Source organism: Amblyomma americanum, chromosome 7, assembly GCF_052857255.1.
Source record: "Amblyomma americanum isolate KBUSLIRL-KWMA chromosome 7, ASM5285725v1, whole genome shotgun sequence".
Lineage (NCBI taxonomy): Eukaryota > Metazoa > Arthropoda > Arachnida > Ixodida > Ixodidae > Amblyomma > Amblyomma americanum.
In genome coordinates this window covers 167,011,778-167,032,033 of record NC_135503.1, presented here as the reverse complement: position 1 = coordinate 167,032,033, position 20,256 = coordinate 167,011,778, and the positions used below count along the sequence as shown (strand labels likewise).

Sequence of the window (20,256 nt, the reverse complement as noted above, 5' to 3'; positions counted from 1 at the left end):
ATGAGGAGAGAAAGTCAGTGATAATTCATTTAGCAGTCGTTGGCAAATACCAAATGCTGACCCATGCATTCTAAAGTTTTAATCATTGACACAGAGAAGGAGAAAACACAGAACTAAAATTTCTATGATCACTAATCTGATTGTAAACATTATGACCACAACATTTATATTTGTTTTCAATAGCGTTGTTGCTCAGTACTGTGGGGACTCGCCCCCTTCAGTTTGCTTTTCCGCAATGGGTCCTCTCAAGTTCCTCGTTACTTCAACTAACAAGGGAGGGCGCCGGCATCGCAGCAACGTGAGCGTTACAGATGGCGCGATTGCTACGTGCATGCACTGGGGATAGCTCTCACTCTCTGGCTGGGAAACTCATCACATACAGATGTATCGGCGTGGTGCTCCGCTTTTCGTCAGTGAGGTGAGGCCTAGTGGGAAAATTTTCCCTCTAGCTCGTCTGACTTCGGAGTTTCTCACCTGCCCCAGTGGGGCCAACATTCGCTCGCAACTTTGCTGGTGAGTCAGACTACCTCGATTCCTTAGCGTATTTTGTTGTTGGGTAGTGTTATTGTTGCTGTAGCAATAAAGGCCTTGTTTGTGTCAGCCCGAGTGCTGTTTCTTTTTTCTCCCTCAGAGCAAAGACCGCCGTGGTCGGCATGCGCTCGGTAGCACTCGCTATCACGGGCTGGGGTCGGCAGTCTTGAACAGCGCCAGCCGTGGTTGAGTGGGAAAAGCGTATTATTACCCTTATACACCCCCGTACAAAGGGTCAAATCATTCAGTCCCATGGGACTGCAGAGCAAAAAGCCCAAAAGCACTACAGTGTGTACAGCACGAGGGAGTTGCGCAAGGCTAACTGGTGCAGCTGAGCAAGTTGCCCATTTCTCTGACTTCCTGTGAATGGAGCTCGCATTGCCTGGCTTATACCTCACTTTCCGAGATATACTAAATCCTCCAAACAGTTTTCACGTTGGTAGGCACCCCGTGTGTCGTGGGAATATAAAGGGACATTGAGACACATTCAAATTGCAGTGTATTCACAGATTACTGCGTTCTAATGACAAGATGCCCCTTTCACTGAAAACTGTGTAAAGATTACAAAACTTTTCTACCTTTTGCAAGCCAGAAAAAGCCAGGCAATGAAACAGGTATCGCCTCCACTGGTCACTTTCGTGAGCAAACTGCAGCGTGTCAAGATAGTGTTCAGTGCGTGGATCCCTGAAGGTAGTCTACACCGCCACTGACTTCCCAACAGCTGCATGTCATCAGTTTGACTAAAGTGGCAGCAAAAAGAAGTGTTGCATTTACAAATTTAATTTTTTCAGCAATAAACGAAGTCTTTTGCTTCCAAACAAATATGGACACAGCGAGAGAGTCAATACTTACTGAGAACAGAAATTGGACAATGCTGTCCCCCCTATCTATTTTGCGAAGCAACCTTTCTGGCATGGAAACTCTTGGGCAATCCTCGGTGGATCGTTTGAATGTGTTAGCAGCTAAACATCTGTTATATAAGAGACTGACACACTAAAGTTTGTTATATCTGAGGTGGTACACTTAGGTAACCAAGATCAACACACTTGACACGAAAGCTCTTTATATCCGAGGTGAGGTTTGTTATGTCCCAGGTAGCATATTATGTTGGTACAGGTAGTTAATTCGTAGCCCCATGGCTACTGCCAGACGCAATTTTTTCTGCTTGCACGGATGCATTAATATGTAGCAGCAGCACGTACCGGCCAGTCCACTGAACAAAGTGGCCAACAGCTTGCCCCCAGGGGCAGCACACAGGTCGGCCACGTCATCCCCCTTCTGCAGGTCCAGGGCCAGCACGGGCAGCAGTGACGCACCATCCAGATGATAGCAGTCTGCACAACCACCAACCCAGCAATGAAGTCATCAAGGAAAGCTTGCTCTATGGCATCCATGAAAAACCAACCACTGGGGCTCGTTAGTATAGCATTTCTGAAGCATTCATTCTGATGAAACGACACAAGGACGACAAACAATGAACGCACTTATGCCCGAGCACGCATTCCGCTGGCATCCGTGTAAGCCAGTGCTGTGTGCCCACCACTGCACACAGCAAGCCCGGACTCTCGGACAAGTCGCGGCTTGTAGCGCGATTCATCCAGGCACGCCCAGCAGAATCCTCCCCCTCACCCCTCGCAAGCGTCAGCTCGAACCGCAACCGACGCTTCGGTGGCAGCCCTTTCCCGGCTGCAAACTTCGAACGGCCTAGCTCCTCTCGTTTATTTGTCAAATTCGAACTGTGACCGTGACCTGATTGCAGGGTTTGAACGGCTGGCTGCTGCAACGGACAGTGGAGACCCAGGGCCAGCACGGGCAGGAGAGATGCACCGTATGAGTAGCACCGGATGGGAGCAGCAGACGAGCAGACGGAGACATCAAGCGAGAGAGACGCTCTCCCGGCGCACCGCCGCGCCCATTGTGCTCTCGGCCACTGTGCCGACAATGTAACGCCCTTGTTTATACTGCACATAAATGTTTTGTTTGACTCACCGTGTCGCCGCGGCTCTGCGCAACAGTGGCAGCAGTGGTAGAGACAGGCTGGGAGGCCCAGTCTTAACAGCGCTTACTTTCAACTGTTTTATTTTTCAGGCGGGAAAAGCTTTTGTAGGATTGGGGGAGGGCAGGCGCACTATGTAATGGCTGTTCTGATATCAGACAGGCATGTTCTTTCGTAGTGAGTTTGGTGGACGGGCTGATCACATAACCTCCGCCTTTCACTTGTTGATGTGCGTTGGCAGATTGCTGGGATGCGTAAATGAGCCCAACATGCGTGCAGCGACATTACACATCCCGGCCCTCCAGAAAACAAAGACAAAAGGAAGCATGGAAACTAAAGTTCAGCAGAACAACTATAACTGAAAAACTGAAAGACAAGAAAGTAAGAGAGATAATCGAAGTCTTCACGATGATCACAGTGAAAAGACGAGGTTATATGAGCAGCCCGCCCATTAAACGCACAACGAAAGAACACGCCTATGTGACATCAAAACAGCCGTCACTGAGTGCGCCTACCCTCCCTTATTCCTACAAAAGCTTTTCTCGCCTGAAAAATAAAGCAGTTGAAAGTAAGCGCTTGTTCTGTTTATCATCGTCCTTGTGTTGTTCCATCAAAGTGAGTGCCTCCATTCAAGAAATTACCTCCCCAAACTCTTCAATTCCTACCACCCACCTGACTTTCTGCCATCCCCTGCTATGCTTGCCTTCCCTTGCTATCCAATCCGTTACCCTTAACGACCATTGGTTATCTTGCGTCAGGAATTACATGCCTTGCCCATGCCCATTCCTCATTCTTGATTTGGACGAGGATGTCACCAACTCATGTTTGTTGCCTCCTCTACTCTGGCCTCTGCCCAATTTTCACCATTACACCTCTCCTTTCCATAGCTCGCTGAGCTGTCCCTCAATTTAAATTCGAGTCTCTCATTAGCCTCCAAGCCCATATTTTTGTTCTGGCAAGGTACGACTACTATGTACTTTCCTCTCAACAGACAGTGGTAACCTGCTGTTCATGGCCTTAGAGTGACTGCGGAAAAAATTCACAGGGACGCCTGATTACACTATGCGTTGGCACTACGACAGCAATAGAAGCTGCTGTGTCATTCTTTCATGATTATGTTCACGGATTCCTACATGTCTCTCTGCACACAACCAGACATCTCTTGAGGTCATCAGGCTGGACGTTAGGCGTTTTCCCGAAGGTGGCAAAACGGATGCAATAAAGATACATTGTCCCTTCTGATCCTGGGAATTATGTGACTGACGACGCATTTTTTTATTTTCTTTCCCCAATCAGGCTTTTAATTCTAAGGCTGTAACAAATGCACTCCGTTCCATTCTTGTTATCCTATTTATTTCACTCCCATGGTCCAGATTTCTGCTCAGTGCTTGACCCAGATAAGTGCATTTGCTTATCACTTCCAACGTGCCACTGCATTGTAGAAACTGCGTTTCCCTTTTGTGAGAATGAACACATTTATTGGGGTGCTCACACAACTGGATTACACAATATGGCTAAAATTGAAGGCTCATAATACAGGCTCAAGTGGCGGTTAGCGGCGTCTTCTCAAGTGGGAGAAGCTCTTCCGCCCGACTCTTCATTGCTCCCCTCTCAAGGTACCACATTTCGCGCACCCCGCCTGCTCGTGCAGGTTGCTATGCTGCTGAAGGGATGCGTGGAGCAAGACAGGGTTGCGTGACTGCCACTCCTGCCTGGGATTTGTATTCTCACAACTTCCTAGTTCAACACTACTGCAGTCTTCTTCTTGATAATTGTTAGTCCCATTCCCCTGTTCTGCTTTGTATATTAGTCAGTGCAACAATCAATGCGATTCATCTGCCAGGGTGCTTGCCAACGTTTTGACAAGAGGGCTTGTCTTCGTCTGGGCAAAGTGTTCATCACTTAGCGGGCTGTGACCTGTCGCAGATGGACACACAGTGTTTCAAGCCCATACTTGCTATCTCTTCATGCTCCACACCCCAGAGTTTTTTCTGCTGAGCTGGCCTTTTTCTTTTTCACAGGTAAACCATTTAATCCTCTTTAACACCATTATGCCTGGACAAGACTCACCATTCTCCACGTAACACCCTTCCCTCTTCACACCCCCCGTCACCAGACCTTCTTCGGAAGGCTCTGTATACACCCCTCCAATGATGGAACGCTCTGCCCGTACAAAGACAAGTCCTCTAGTCGAAACATTGGCAAGCACCCTGAAGCTTTCCCCTTCCTTGTTCGCTCTGTGAGTGTCAGGAAAGGATCTGCCTACTCCCTCTACCATGGACCGTTCCTTATTAGGATTTTATCACTTCCCCTGTGGAGAACTGTGGTGCCGTTACAGATATCTTCCAGTATTCCACGATGCCTGCATGACTGCTTAGGTCTTGACTGAATCAAGTGCTTTCTCGTAATCTATGAAGGCTTGTATATAGCAGAGGAGTTGATTATGGTCACTGTATTCATCCATAACCTGACTGATGGCATAAGCCTGGTTTGGTTTACAGCAATTTTCCCAAAGCAATTCAGGCTATGAGAAACGCCGTAGTGAAGGGCTCCGGAAATCCCGACCATCTGGGGTTCTTCAATGAGCACAGACATTGCACAGAACACAGGCCTCAAGAATTTCACCTTTTTTCGAAATTTGGCGGCCGCAGCCGGGATCGAACTCGCATTTTCCGGTTCAGCAGCCGAGCGCCATAACCAGCGAGCCATTGCGGCGGCGGCATAAGCCTGAACTGCTCTCTAGACTGCAAGGGGAAAGAAATCCTGAGATTTTTAAACTAAGCCTGACTTTCAAAAAGTCAGAGGAACCCTAAACAGCTTATGCCTTAGCCTTAAAGTGGCCTTAACCACATAAATGCCGGTATGTTGTGCTAAAAAAAATATAAAGGTTCTCATTTAAATTTTGCTTCAAACACTTTCGTTAAGAGCATAAATAGACATGAAAAATCTACATTTGGTTTGGTTTTTGTTTCATGCAGTTTAACGCCTTTAAGCAACTCGGGCTATGAGGGACGCTGCAGTGGAAGGCTCCGGACTAATTTAGACTACAGTAAAAACTCGTTAGTTTGAACTTCATGAGACCAAAAAAGTTTGTGTTATCGAATGACCCTGCAAAACTGTCTGAAACTGCTTGCATCACGGTGAATTTATTTGGTGAGAGACTGCACAATGGTTGCCTGATTTTGAGATAAGAACAGTGCAGCAAAGACAGCTTTTCACATTTCCATCAATGCTTTATTGTGCACATATTCTCGGGACCACTGAAGCAGAACTGCTCCAAAACTGTAAGGGCGTTCCACATCCTTCATGGTGCAACGCGGTGATGCTGTACCGGTAATACGTCACACCCATCATAAGCGCCAACATTGCGTGTAAAGAGGCTTCATCACACAAACAGCGGCACGTGATGCACATGCAGTTTCAGCGCACTAGAAGTATGGAACCATGTGCGGTGAGAAAAGAAAGGAGAGGGGAGGGAAAACTTCTAGATGATGTCAGGACGGCGCGAGAAGAACAAGGACAAATGAGGCACAAGAACACAACAGGACAGGCGCCAACTTGCAACTGGGGTTTATTCACCCAAACCCACCAGAATAATTCACACAAGAATAAGAGATTGTAAACAACAATCAGAATTCAGGAAGTAGGTGCTCCTTCTAACAGACTGAAAGATACATTCATGCGTTCCGCACTACACTCCTGATAAAAGCAAACTTTTTTTTTTGACTAGGTCCCAAGATTATCCCAGCGCAAAACTAACAGGAAAGCAATTCATCCTCACAACAAAGATGCACGCTTGGCCAAGGCAAACAGATCGCAATATCAAAATTCCTGCATTAACACATCGTGTGATAATGAATGAATGACCAACAACAAACTCAGGAAAAATGGTGGACATGAAAACTTAAAAGCTTCGAGAAATCCTCTCAGTGTCAAAGCACTAAAACGAGTGTCAAAACTTAAAACCTTCGAGAAATCCTCTCAGCGTCAAATAACTAAATGTATTGGATTCTACACAATTCTTGTTTGGCTGTTAAAACAAATCCAGGAACAACAAACTATGCAGAGAAAACTTCAACGCATTAAAACCTAAAGACACCCTTCGTGTATCCAGTGACCCACATCTTGTATCTATTTTTAGATACGTGGATGATATTTTGGTTATTCTGAAGAATGTTCCCAAGTCTGACGTAGCTGCGACAGCAACAAGTGTGTTATCCGTCTTCACCAATAACAGCCAGGGCCTCACATTTACGTGGGAGTTACCAGTGAATAGCGAACTTCAGTTTTTAGACGTAAAATTGGCATTTATGAAGGATTACCTATGCTGGGCGTACAATCCCGGATCAAAGAAAGGGCTGTTACTGTTTGACAGCGCTCATTCCAAACTCGTCAAAAGAGCAATAATCTCTAATTCCCTTCAGAATGCCTTGGAAAAGTCGTGCCATCACATGATGTCGGTGAGCTTTGGCGGCCAAATTCAGAGGTTGCAAGAGCCGGTTACCCGCCCCTTTTGATTTCGGCTGTCTCCGAAATGTTAATCCAGAAGTTGAAGCGGCCTCATGATAAGAGACTTCCGGAAGCACGAAAGAAATTTGTCCCTGTCATTCCTTACATTCACAAAGCTTCCCATGGCATAAAAAAAGTCGCAAGCAAACATCAGGTGCAAGTTGTGTTTTCTGCCCCGTTAAAGCTGTCAAAGATCTGTACTATGACTAAACCAGTTCACCAAATGCAGGTCACAAGTTGTGTATCAGATTCCTCTAAGCTGTGGTCTCGTTTACATAGGGCAAACCGGTCGATGTTTCAATGAACGTGCCAGTGAGCACTTGTGGAATGTGCGCAACCAGCATGGAAGCTTCCTTGCAGACCACTGCAAAACCTGCAAAGAGTGTTATCCGGTACTAAACAAAACAATTTTTCTGAAGAGCGGAAAAGACAAGTTTGAGTGAGAAGTAGTAGAGGCATATTTTATTAAGAAAGCGGGAAGCGCATGCGTTAGTAAACCGTCCATATTAATCAGTGACGATGAGGTGGCTTTTCTTGAAGGGTGTCTTTAGGTTTTAATTTTAATGTGTTGAAGTTTTCTCTGCATAGCTTGTTGTTCCTCGATGTGTTTTAACAGCCAAACGAGAATTGTGTACAATCCAATACTTTTAGTTCTTTGGCGCTGAGAGGATTTCTCGAAGGTTTGAAGTTTTGACACCTGCTTTAGTACTTTGATGCTGAGAGGATTTCTCAAAGCTTTTAAGTCCACCATTTTTTCCGAGTTTGCTGTTGGTCATTCATTCATTATCACACGATGTGTTAAAGCAGGAATTTTGATATTGCGATCAGTTTGCCTTGGCCAAGCGTGCGTCTTTGTTGTGAGCATGAATTGCTTTCCTGTTGGTTTTGCGCTGGGATAATCTTGGGACCTAGTCAAAAAGAAAAAAGTTTGCTTTTATCAGGAGTGTAGTGCTGAATGCATGAATGTATCTTCCAGTCAGTTAGAAGTAGCACCTACTTCTTGAATTCTGATTGTTGTTTACAATCTCTTATTCTTGTGTGATAGGCTTCTGCGATACGCTAGGGTGCTTCATAAAATGTAAGGGTTTGGGCGAATAAACCCCAGTTGCAAGTTGGCGCTTGTCCTGTTGTGTTCTTGTGCCTCTTTTGTCCTTGTTCTTTTTGCACCGTCCTGAAATCATCTAGAAGTCATGCACCAACTAGCCCAAACCAAAGTACTTCTGGAGAGAAAACACCAATCAGCGTCCTAAACGGTGCTCAGCTGGTTGAGCCGCCTTCACTGCAGGCTGGCGTGAAGCACAGAGAAGCAAAACTGAAACTAAGCAGTCAGACTTTTACCCAAGACCGGGCTATCGGTTTGTCATCATGTCTGCCGTCACGTGCACGTCAGAAGTGTGTGCACAACTCTGCAGCATGGAAGTCGGGTTTTGAGTAGGGCTATTACGGCAACCTCTTGCCACTCCAGTCATACCTGGATGCAGCCTCCCTTATGTAGGCTGTTCAGATTAAAGGATGCAAGACACGCAGTGCTTGAATTAGCGGGTGACCGGCGCCATAGACTTGCATGGGTGTTGGCCAGGACCGGGCTGGCAGTTCGAATTATCTGGAATTCTGAATTGATGGGGACAAATAAAAAACCTTCTACTTTTATAAAGGGCAACTATAAGTTTTTAATATTCAAGTATTTTCACGAAATCCAGAAGAGTGCGGTGAGGGGCTAGTTGGTACAACATTATGGGAACAATGAATAACTGTGCAAAAAGGACAGGACAAGAGAGTCTGCGCTTGTCTTGTGTGGTTCTTCTCTCTTGTCCCATCGTTTTTGCGTAGTTATTTATTGTTCCTATAATATATTCACGAAACTTTTATCATAGGTTTTTCTCAATGTCCTGTTCATGTTCATGTTCTGACATCGCAACACATTAATCAGGTGTTGTTCCCCAGCCTCCACGTGAAGAAACAAATTTTGAGGCTTGTATTGGGTCATCTAAGGCATTTCATGAATAGAACCATCATTTGCAGCTGTTTTTTATTGCTTTGTGGTGCTATTATTCCTGGGACATACTCACTGAGGAGCCGAGGAGTTCCGGTGCGCCGGGGTACAGGAAAGGTGGAGATGTCGCCTGTGCCAAAGAGGGCGGCGTCCAGCCGTCCAGGGAACAGTGCATCCTCCCCCTCAGGCAGCCATTGCTTCATGGGAAGCCGCAGCTGGCTGTCCGGCCGATAGAAGCCCTGGTAGGCGTCTTCGCCCACCTGTTCCTCCTGGAAGACTAGCCGCGAGCTGGGCACAAAGCTCAGCAGCGAGGATGAGGCACCACCGGGCATGTAGCGTGAGCTCTCGTCAAAGAAGCTGCCTTCCTCGGCACCCCCAGCATCCTCGGCAGCCTCCAGCAGGGGCTCAGCCAGCTCCAGGCTGTTGCCGGTGAACGTAGCAAAAGCTTAGCACTGCATTTTCTTGTTACGAGACCGAAACGTAAACAGACAGGGACAAACGAAAGGTACGAAAGAAAACAATGAAAAAGACCTTCCTTTTTTCGCCTTCTTAACTTTCCCGTTGTACTTATACTCATCAACTATTGTATTATGGTCTCATCTGTTGTACCCACCACCTGCTGTACCCACCACCTGCTGTATAACAGTACATGGAGGCAGCGACAACCTCACATGTAGCTGCATGGGTTGAGACAGCAAACCATCCTGCATGCACAGCTCAGAGTACCATTTTTCAAACAGTGCATCAGGTTTGGTTTAAAGCGACTCGAGCTATGGGGCAGACCGTACTGAAGGGCCGGATAATTTAAACCACCTGGGGTTCTTTAACGTGCACTGACATCACACAGGGCATGAGCCTCTAGAATTTTGCATCCAATGAAATGCGGCCACCATGGCCGAGATCAAACCCATGTCTTTCAGGTTGGTAGCCGAGCGCAACAACTAACGAGCCACCAAGGTGGCACTGGCACCAGTGCATCAGAAGGTTCAAGGTGAATAGATGTCTTGAATGCAGCTCAAATACTCTCAACCGTATTTTCATAACTTCCAGTATTCAAGCTGCAGATAAGTTATTTGCGCCAATTAGTTAAAAAGAAAATACTCATTTTTATTTCCTTAAGCACACCTGCTTGGCTGCCTTCATCTACCAAGTTGCCTTGTTGCATTTCTGGGGAACCATATATAGATCCTGTTTGAATATTATTACCTGCAATAACAGTAATCCAACAACCATCACAGTTGCTGGATCACAACATGACAAGAACACGTTGCCTAGACTCATTTTATATTTCAAGTTGGCTCTGCCTCAACGGTTCTTGGAATTTTTTTACAAATTCATCAAGCTCGCGAAGTGAATCAGCAAGGCCGAAATTCTCTTGTTCCAACAAAGCTCTTGACCTTGCTGGACCTGCTCCAAGGTTTTGTTCTTCAACCCAAAAGATATTTCTTCAGCCCTCTACAGGGTTGACCGACATGATGCAACCAACATGACCAGCGAACATGGAGAAAGGAAAACTCGGGAGAGGATGTCGCTATCCAAGCTGCAGGCCAAAAAATGTGCCGGAAGTCATGTGTTTTTGCAAAGACTACCGGGAGTCTTTGGCCGACGGCGCAGCCAGTGGTAACGCTAGACTCAGCATCGTCGTCTGCTGTAATGCCTGCTGCGCATGCGCAATTGCAGTGAGATGGCGGCCAAATATTGGGGGGGGGGGGGGGGGGGGGGGGGGGGGGGTGCAGAAGGGAGCGGCTTCAAAAAATGTGACGAAACTGCCTCCTTCTTTCCTTCCTCTATGTGTGTGAATAAGCAGGCTGCTAAATTCTACCACAAGCCAGCCCACCAGCGCCCTAGGTCACCAATTGTGGAAACGTTTTAGTAGATTTCCAACTGAAAGCTTGAACGGTTAGCTGGAGCACCACTGCAAGCTGGTAAGTGGCTCATGATGACCGACTATCCACTCGTCTTGGTACAGGTTGGCGACAAATGCTCCCTTGTAAAAAGTGTCAAAAGAAATTATGCCTATCAAGTAGTGCTGCCAAGCCCCGAGTACATGCTTTCCTGCTGTTTAGAACTGCTTCTCGTGATTTTCCTGCTATTGCAACTAAGTGGCTGTGCTGAAGAAAATTATGGTCCTGGCTAGAGATGAGGTAGTGCAATCACTGAAATCATTCCACAGGACAGTCTCAAAAACATGCAATTAAGGTTGTCGCAAATGGAAACAATGCTTGCATCATCATAAGGAGAAAGTCAAATATGCGGAGCAACTGTCACTGCCATGTGCAAAAAAGTTGCTCAAATAACTGAAAAATGATCTAGGAAATAGGACTCGGCGAAACAATTTAATCATTTTAGGGTTAAAAGAAATTGAAGAAGGAACACGACTGCAGGCGCTGGCTTATCAACAGGTGCTGGTTTATCGACAGGGGACACGGGGATCAAATCGCAAAAATCTCGAAAAAGGAAAAAATGTTTTTGTGACCGTAGGTAGCATAAAACTGGCTGCAATCTCCGTGAAAATGCAGTTTCCTCAAGTGCTTTGTGACCTGACTGCCCTGTTTGCAGAATGCATAACATGACAATTGCTTCATGGATTTTCATGCGGTTTGCTGCATTGTTTTCCCTTGATAAATTCTTGATAAATAGGCAGCAATGGTGTAGAGGTACAGCATCCGCCTCGAGTGCAAGAGGACCGGGGTTCGAATCCTAGTTCCGCGCAATTCTCCACCAGGTTTGAAAAAAAAATGCGCGTGTCGATGGAATTGCATAAGCAGGCCTGGGATGAGGCCTGACTTCGGTCATTAGAACCGACAATGCACTCCCCCACCAGAGCTGGAATTGGGCACCCTGATGTAGTACTAGGCCACAACCTTCTACGAAAAAACCAATTAACCCTCCGCCCTCAGTCCCCAGCGGGTGCGGAGCAACTGACCACGGCGGCGGTCAGACCTGTGACGCAGCACAGGGTGCTAAGAATATCTGCCTCTGGGCAGGCCGCCATTGGAAACTAAACATGGCAACGTTTGACGGCAGAATCTTATCCAGTGAGGACAGCCTAGCAGTGCTGTTCAAGGAACTAGCAGACATTAAATGGGATGTCATAGGGCTTAGTGAAGTTAGGAGGACAGGTGAGACGCATACAGTACTAAAGGATGGGTACATACTGTGCTATCGCGGATTAGCGGATAGATGGCAAATATATGTGGGATTCCTCATTAATCAGGATGTAGCTGGCAACGCAGAAGAGCTCTTTAGTATTAACGAAAGGGTGGCAGCTACCGTAATTAGGCTCAATAGGAGGTACAAGCTGGAGGTGGTGCAGGCATACGCGCCTACATCCAGCCATGATGACCAGACTGCTGAAATTTTGTATGAAGACGTGGAATCGGCAATGAACAAAGTAAAATCACAGTACACCGTACTGATGGGCGACTTCAATGCGAAGGGGGGCAAGAACCAGGCTGGCGACCAGGCGCTAGGCGACTCTGGGATAGGTTCTCGGAATAGCAGGGGAGAGCTATTAGTAGAGCTCGTAGATAGAAATAATTTACGGATCATGAATACCTTCTTCTGCACACAAGAGAACGGGAAGTGGACCTGGAAGAGCCCCAATGGTGAGACTAAAAATAAAATCGACTTCATACTATGCGCTCTGCCTGGCATCGTTCAGGATGTGGACGTCCTCGAAAAGGTGCGCTGCAGCGACCACAGAATGGTAAGGTCTCGAATAAGCTTAGACTTGAAGAGGGAACAGAAGAAGCTAGTAAAGAGGAACTCCATTAACGAGTTAGAGGTAAGAGAGAAAATAGAGGAATTCAGGATATCGCTGCAGAAAAGATATTCAGCTTTAACTGAGGAAGGCGATCTAAACGTTCATACAATGAACGATAGTCTGACAGCTATCATTACAGAGTGCGCAGTAGAAGTAGGCAGTAGGAAGGTTCGACAGGATACTGGCAAGCTATCTCAGGAGATGAAAGATCTGATTAAGAAACGTCAAAGCATGAGGGCGTCTAACCCTACTGACAGAATTGAACTAGCAGAATTATCAAAGTTAATAAATAAGTACAAGGTACCTGACATAAGAAAGTTTATTATGGAGAGAATCGAGTATAGAGCAAAGAACGGAGGTAGCCTAAAAGCATGTTGTGTTGTGTTGTGTTGGGTGTTATGGCGCATAGTTAACTAAGGCCATTATGCGCCAAGCTCGAGGTATAGGAGAAATCTCTGGATGATTTTATAGAAATGTGAAAATCGTTGGTGGTGCAGAGTGCTTAAATAGTTAAAATTACCTCATGATGATGAAGGAAAAAGATGCTAGAAATGGGTACTATTAAAAACATTTAAAGGGGGTCGGGTCACCTAAGCGGCCATCCTTACCAGGGTAAGGATCTTGAGGCTTCCAACCAATCAAATACAGACCTCGCCCTTTTTCTCGGGAATGAGAAATGGCTGAGGTGTATCAGGCGAAGTACTGGGTCATGATTTAAATATTTTTATGAAAACCAGCTTCTGTGAAAAATATAAAAACACAAGACATGTCCATTATTGCATTATCACTCAAGAGCAGTGCTGGAAGAAAAGGGATGCATTGATTATAAAACGGAGAAAAACACTTTTTCTGTAGCCTTTCCAGTTTAGAGCATGAAATTAAAATGTGATTCACTGTAAGTTCATCGCCGCATGTACAAACTGGTATGTCTTCTTTCTTTAGCAGAAAGTTGTGTGTAAAGTGTGTGTGACCTATACGGAGACGGCAGATAATGACCTCTTTGAAACGTTTCTGGTGCACACATGACTTACATTCACCTAGGACTGGTTATATTAACCGCAGTTTGTTATTTAGTTCGTTGTTCCAAGTGGACTGCCATTTTTTCCTTGCATTACTATGTAGTGAGTTCATGCAATATTGTCACGTAGTCGTGATGGCAGTCGAAGCAGCGATGAGGACGGACGAAAGGGTCTTCTAAAAGAACTGTTTATTAGGCTGACTTGCACCCAAAATGGACTGAATCACTCGGCGGCGGCGAAGCGACAAGCGTGCTCGGCGGTCGTCGAACAGAATGCCCGCCGCTGTCGGCCGTGCTCAATTTAAAGCTGATAGCGAACATTCGAGATAAAGGGCGCAAAGTTACTAGAACATTCCGGAACAACGTAGAATCAGCTTTGCCTGGCTGCGATCAATCGAGATAAATCTAGTCGCGTCTTGCGTCGCAAACAAAGCGATAAGGTGGTGTCGCGGCAGATTTGAAAAACGAACAAACACTGCAAATATTGGCGGCATTACTCCCCTCTCAAAGAAGCATCGACCCGATGCATTAAAACAAATAATGCGACTAGTAAGGGAAAAAAAACGGATCTTGCGAAAATAGAGCATGGAAATGCAGCGGCCTTTAGCGCGCATAATACGGCTTCAGACGGACTACATGGACAACTTCTGGTCGTACGCGGCGTCGCTCGGATGCAGTCATTGCGTCAGGGATGACTTCATAATCCAGTTCACCCAGCCGACGAAGAACCTTGTACGGGCCGAAATAGCGGCGCAAAAGCTTTTCACTCAATCCACGGCGGCGAATGGGCGTCCACACCCAGACTTGGTCTCCTGGCTTGTATTCCGCGTTGCGTCTTCGTAGGTTGTAGCGTCTGGCGTCGGACCGCTGCTGATCTTTGATCCGTAATCGGGCAAGCCTTCGAGCTTCTTCTGCGCGTTGAAGGTAGGCGGCAACGTCGACGTTCTCTTCTTTTGTAACGTTGGGCAGCATGGCGTCTAGCGTGGTCGTGGCATCCCTGCCATGGACGAGCCTAAAAGGCGTCATCTGGGTGGTCTCCTGCACTGCGGTGTTGTAGACGAAGACGACGTAAGGCAGGATGACATCCCAGGTTTTATGTTCGGCATCGACATACATAGCGAGCATATCGGCGATGGTTTTGTTCAGGCGCTCGGTCAGTCCGTTGGTTTGCGGATGGTATGCAGTTGTCCTCCGGTGGCTGGTTTGGCTGTAGCGCAGTATGGCTTGCGTGAGTTCCGCCGTAAATGCTGTTCCTCTGTCCGTGATGAGCACATCGGGGGCGCCGTGTCGAAGAAGAATGCACTCCACGAAAAATTTGGCCACTTCTGCTGCTGTTCCGTTCGGTAGGGCTTTCGCCTCGGCGTAGCGGGTCAGGTAGTCGGTCGCTATGATGATCCACTTATTTCCAGATGTTGACGTTGGAAAAGGGCCAAGCAAGTCCATGCCAATCTGCTGAAAGGGTCTTGAGGGAGGTTCAATGGGGTTCAGAAATCCTGCTGGTCGTGTGGGAGGAGTCTTTCGTCGCTGACAATCTCGGCATGTTTTCACATAGTGTGCGACATCGGCAGACAGTCGGGGCCAGTAATACTTGTCTTGAATGCGGCGGAGGGTGCGAGTAAACCCGAGATGTCCAGCTGTCGGCTCGTCGTGTGAAGCCTGTAGAACTTCTTCGCGGAGACAAGTAGGTACAACAAGGAGGTAGGCTGTTTTGTTCGCTGTAAAGTTCTTCTTCACAAGGACCTCATTCTGCACACAGAAAGAAGACAGTCCTCGCTTGAATGAAGCGGGGGGTGAAGAAACCTTGCCTTCCAGGTACTCGATGAGGCCTTTTAGGTTGGGGTCCGAGCGTTGCTGCTGAGCAAAAGAGCTTGCGCTGATGGGTCCCAGGAAGGCGTCCTCATCGTCGTCCAGCGGCGGTGCATCTACAGGGGCTCGTGAGAGGCAATCGGCGTCAGTGTGCTTGCGTCCGGACTTGTAAACGACGGTGACGTCAAACTCCTGGAGACACAGACTCCATCGAGCGAGTCGGCCAGAGGGATCCTTCAAATTGGCAAGCCAGCAGAGCGCGTGGTGGTCGCTGACCACCTTGAACGGCCGTCCGTAGAGGTAGGGGCGGAATTTCGACGTAGCCCAGATGATGGCAAGGCACTCCTTCTCAGTGGTCGAACAGTTAGCCTCGGCCTTGGAAAGGGAACGGCTAGCGTATGCGATGACCTTCTCCAGCCCGTCACTTTTTTGAACGAGAACGGCGCCTAGTCCCACGCTGCTTGCGTCGGTATGAACTTCAGTATCGGCGTTTTCATCAAAATGCGCAAGGATCGGTGGGGACTGTAAACGACGCTGAAGTTCCTTGAAGGCTTCTGCTTGCGGCGCTTCCCATTTAAACGGCACGTCTGCCTTCGTCAGTTGGGTCAGGGGCTCGGCGATGCGCGAAAAGTCTTCTAAAGGGTCTTCTAAAAGAACTGTTTATTGGGCTGACTTGCACCCAAAATGGACTGAATCACTCGGCGGCGGCGAAGCGACAAGCGTGCTCGGCGGTCGTCGAACAGAATGCCCGCCGCTGTCGGCCGTGCTCAATTTAAAGCTGATAGCGAACATTCGAGATAAAGGGCGCAAAGTTACTAGAACATTCTGGAACAACGTAGAATCAGCTTTGCCTGGCTGCGATCAATCGAGATAAATCTAGTCGCGTCTTGCGTCGCAAACAAAGCGATAAGGTGGTGTCGCGGCAGATTTGAAAAACGAACAAACACTGCAAATATTGGCGGCAATATCTATAGGCCATATTTGTTTTTAATTTGCTTGTCACAAGCTTGAGCAGCGCACAAATCTGCTCTTTCATTGCCCTTTATGCCGACATGACTTGGTACCCAGCAGAGTTTTATGTTTTGTCCTTGAGCTATGGCTTTTGTAATGTTGTGTATGAGGTCGCCAAGCAGCGGGGTTATTGCATTTCTAGAATGAAGGGCTGTGAGCACACTTAGCGAGTCTGTGTATATAATACTGTTGGGGACGTTCTCATTTACAATTTTTTCTATGGCACCACAGATGGCGTAACATTCCGCAGTGAAGATGGAAGCGCACTGTGGAAGTCTTACTATTTTATTCCAATTTCCCTGTACAACTGCGCTTCCAACGTATTCATCTCTTTTTGAACCGTCGGTATAAAATGCTGTGAAAGTAGTGTACTTATCCTCGAGTGTGAGGAATTCTTGCATTATATGTTGTTGCGGAATTTGCTTCTTACGGAACTGTGTAAGAGTGAAATCACAGATTTCAGGGAAATTGTGCCATGGCGGCAGTGGACCTCGCCTTCGGGCAATGTTTGGCAATGCGTCTAATATGCTAAGGTTCCGGCACATCTCTTCAAATCGCAAGAGGAGAGGCCGAGTAGCTTGCGGCTTGCTGTTGAAGAGTGTTCTAGAAAGGCACTTTGTGGCGATAGGGTAACATAGATGTTTATGCAGTGAACAGATTTTTAGAATGTATGAGCATGTGAGTATGGCTGTTCTATCTGTAAGCGATGGTTCATTGGTCTCTACATGGAGACTGTTTATGGGTGATGTCCTATATGCACCAGTGGAGAGACGCAAACCTAAATTATGTACTGGATCTAGCCGTTTGAGGTACGATGGTCTCCCTGACTTATACACTATGCATCCGTAATCCAGAGTAAAGCGCACTACAGAGCGGTATATTTGTAAGAGACATGTCCTATCGGCTCCCCAGTGTTTTCTCGACAGCACTTTATGAGTATGTTCAGGGATCGAGAAGCCTTCTTTTTCAATGCATTTATGTGGGGCAGGAAGGTGAGCTTTCTGTCGAATGTTATACCTAGAAATGTATGTTCTTTTTTCACGGGTAAGTCTATTTCGTTCAGGTGTAGGGTGGGATCTATCTGCATGCCTCGTCTGAGTGAGAAAAGAATGGCCACCAACTTCTGTGGAGAAAAACGGAAGCCATTTTGGTGTGCCCATGTTGCCAGTTTATTTATTGTTAGCTGTATCTGTCGTTCGCATGTTGATGTATTCGAGAATGTGTAAGCTATCTGGAGATCATCTACATAGACAGAATACATAACGAACCTTGGGATTATTTTCCTGATAGAATTAATTTTTACAATAAAGAGTGTTGTGCTCAAAGTACATCATTGAGGTACTCCGTTTTCTTGGATAAACTTCCTTGAAAAGGCTGAACCTAGGCGGACATGAAATGTACGGTTAGACAAAAAGTCTAAGGCAGTTCAACATCCTGCCGTGGATGCCCAGTTCAGCCAGGTCCTGAATAATCCTAAACATCCACGTTGTGTCATACGGCTTTTTTAAATCGAAGAAGACAGCGAGATAATGCTGTCTGTGTACAAAAGCCTCAGAACAGTGTTTTCAAGATGAACCATGTGATCGGTGGTGGAGCAAGCCTTTTTAAAATTGCATCGATGGACATCCAGAAGCTCCTGGTCTTCTAACACGAATGATAGTCTGATATTCAATGCACTTTCAAAAGATTTCGCTAGACAGCTAGTCAGAGCTATGGGCCTATAGCTGCTAGGAAGGGTAGAGGGCTTTCCGGGTTTTAATAGAGGAACAATAACAGCCATCTTCCAGGCTTCGGAAAGTTTCCCCGATACCCAAACTTTGTTAAAAAAATTTAAAAGTGCCTTCACAGCCGGTTCAGAGAGATGAGCCAGCATTTGATAATCTATTTCATCTGGGCAGGGTGCAGTTTGCTTACCAGCGGACAGTACTCTATTAATTTCTTGGATTGTAAGTAGGTTATTATAGGGTTCATTTGAACTGCTACTTGTCGGCAGTCTTTGTTTTTAAGCTGCGTTTTTGTATTTGAGGAATGATTCTCTGTAGTGAGATTAACTAGAAACTGCAGAAAAATATTCACCCAAAATAGCTGCCTGTTCTAAATTTGTCTGTATGCCAGGGGTTGATAGAAACAGAACTGTGAATGGGGAGTAGCTGTCATTTATCTTTTTTACCATCTCCCACATTTGTTTTGATGTAATTGAACTGTTTATTGAGGTCACGTAACCTTGGCATGAACTTTTTTCTGCATTACGGCGAATATATCGAGCTTTCGCTCTTGCCTTTTTAAAGCTTATTAATTTCTCCTGCATTCCGTACTTACGAAAAATTCCCCAAGCTTTGTTTTTTTCTTTTTTGCATCTCTGCATTCCTGTGCATACCAAATTTTGTGATTCTGCTTTACTACTCCAGATGATCGTGGAATTTGTAGGTGTGCAGTGGTTAAAATACAGTTTGTGATAGCTTCATTCAGTTCGTCTATGCTGAGATCATCTGAAACTATTTTATCTAAGCTGGCCCTTTCTCAAAAAGTGCCCAGTCGGCTAAATGTAACTTCCACCATCGTGGTTTCGTTGGGGTGACTTGTGGTGGGGATGTTAGGCTTATTAATACAGGGAGGTGATCGCTGCCGTATGGGTTATCGATGACATCCCATTTAAAATCACAAAAGAGAGAGGGTGAAGTAAAAGACAAATCTATGGACCTCATTTTTCCCATGCTCGGAGATCAGTATGTATCTTTGCCGGTGTTAAGAAGGCAAACATTATTACTTAGAATAAAATCTAAAATACGACCTTTTGCATCAGTGTGTGCACTTACCCAAAAACCGGAGTGGGCATTAAAATCACCAACTAGCGGATATGGCTCCGGTAGCTGTTCTAAAAGGGATTCTTAATCATGAAGTGTTACTGTTAGGTGTGGTTGAATATATACGGTACATATTGTGAGTGTTTTAAAATGAAAGATGGTGACTGAGACGGCTTCAAATTTGGTTTTAAGTTTGATCTCGCGGGTTGCTACACTATTCTGGATGACAATAGCAACACCTCCAGACAGTTTGCTTGCTTGCTCTCGGTCACACCGAAAGACATTGTACTTGTTTAAAATATTTTTTTGTTTTGGACCTAAGTTGGTCTCCTGTAAGCATAAAGCCACCGGGGACATTGTGTTTAAAAGCTTTATGTCAGAGTAGTTATTCATTAGTCCTCGGCAGTTCCATTGTATAAGGAACGCCATATTTGACGAGCGTAGTTAAAACTTAGGGTACTGGTTTTGGGGGCGCCAATACTGGGGTCTTTTTTCTTTTTCGTTCCAGGGAGCTGTGCCTCTGCTGCAGCAAAGGCGAGTTCTGAGTTGTGTCCATCGCCTCACTAGAATCTCTGGACTTCCGCAGTGAACCCGCAGGTGTACGGTTTGTGGGCTTCTCCCGACTGGGGGAAGCCTTGCAGGCGGTTGACTCAGGGGCCGGCGGGCCCTTGTTCAGAGGTGGCAGGACAGCCTTCGCTGCGTCTGCCAGAGGCGGGGGTGGCCCTGCCTCAGGCTTTGCCTGGGCAGTGGCCGAAGCCTGGTGTGAAGTGTCGCCCCTGCGCACCACATCGGCGAAATTTGTTTTTGCCGTGAACTGGAAGG

At 46.5% G+C, this 20,256-nt stretch overlaps 1 protein-coding gene across 3 annotated transcripts in view; it reads right to left on the bottom strand.

Moving 5' to 3' along the window:
- The window catches only part of l(2)10685 (5-methylcytosine rRNA methyltransferase l(2)10685), a 109,804-nt gene that overhangs the window by 47,360 nt on the left and 42,188 nt on the right, over positions 1-20,256 (bottom strand). For all 3 annotated transcript variants that reach the window (XM_077629637.1, XM_077629638.1, XM_077629639.1), the window contains exons 3-4: positions 9,106-9,449; positions 1,734-1,865 (exon numbers count right to left, since the gene is read on the bottom strand). In XM_077629637.1, the coding sequence (XP_077485763.1) occupies positions 1,734-1,865; positions 9,106-9,449 (476 nt within the window). The remainder of the gene's footprint in view (positions 1-1,733; positions 1,866-9,105; positions 9,450-20,256) is intronic.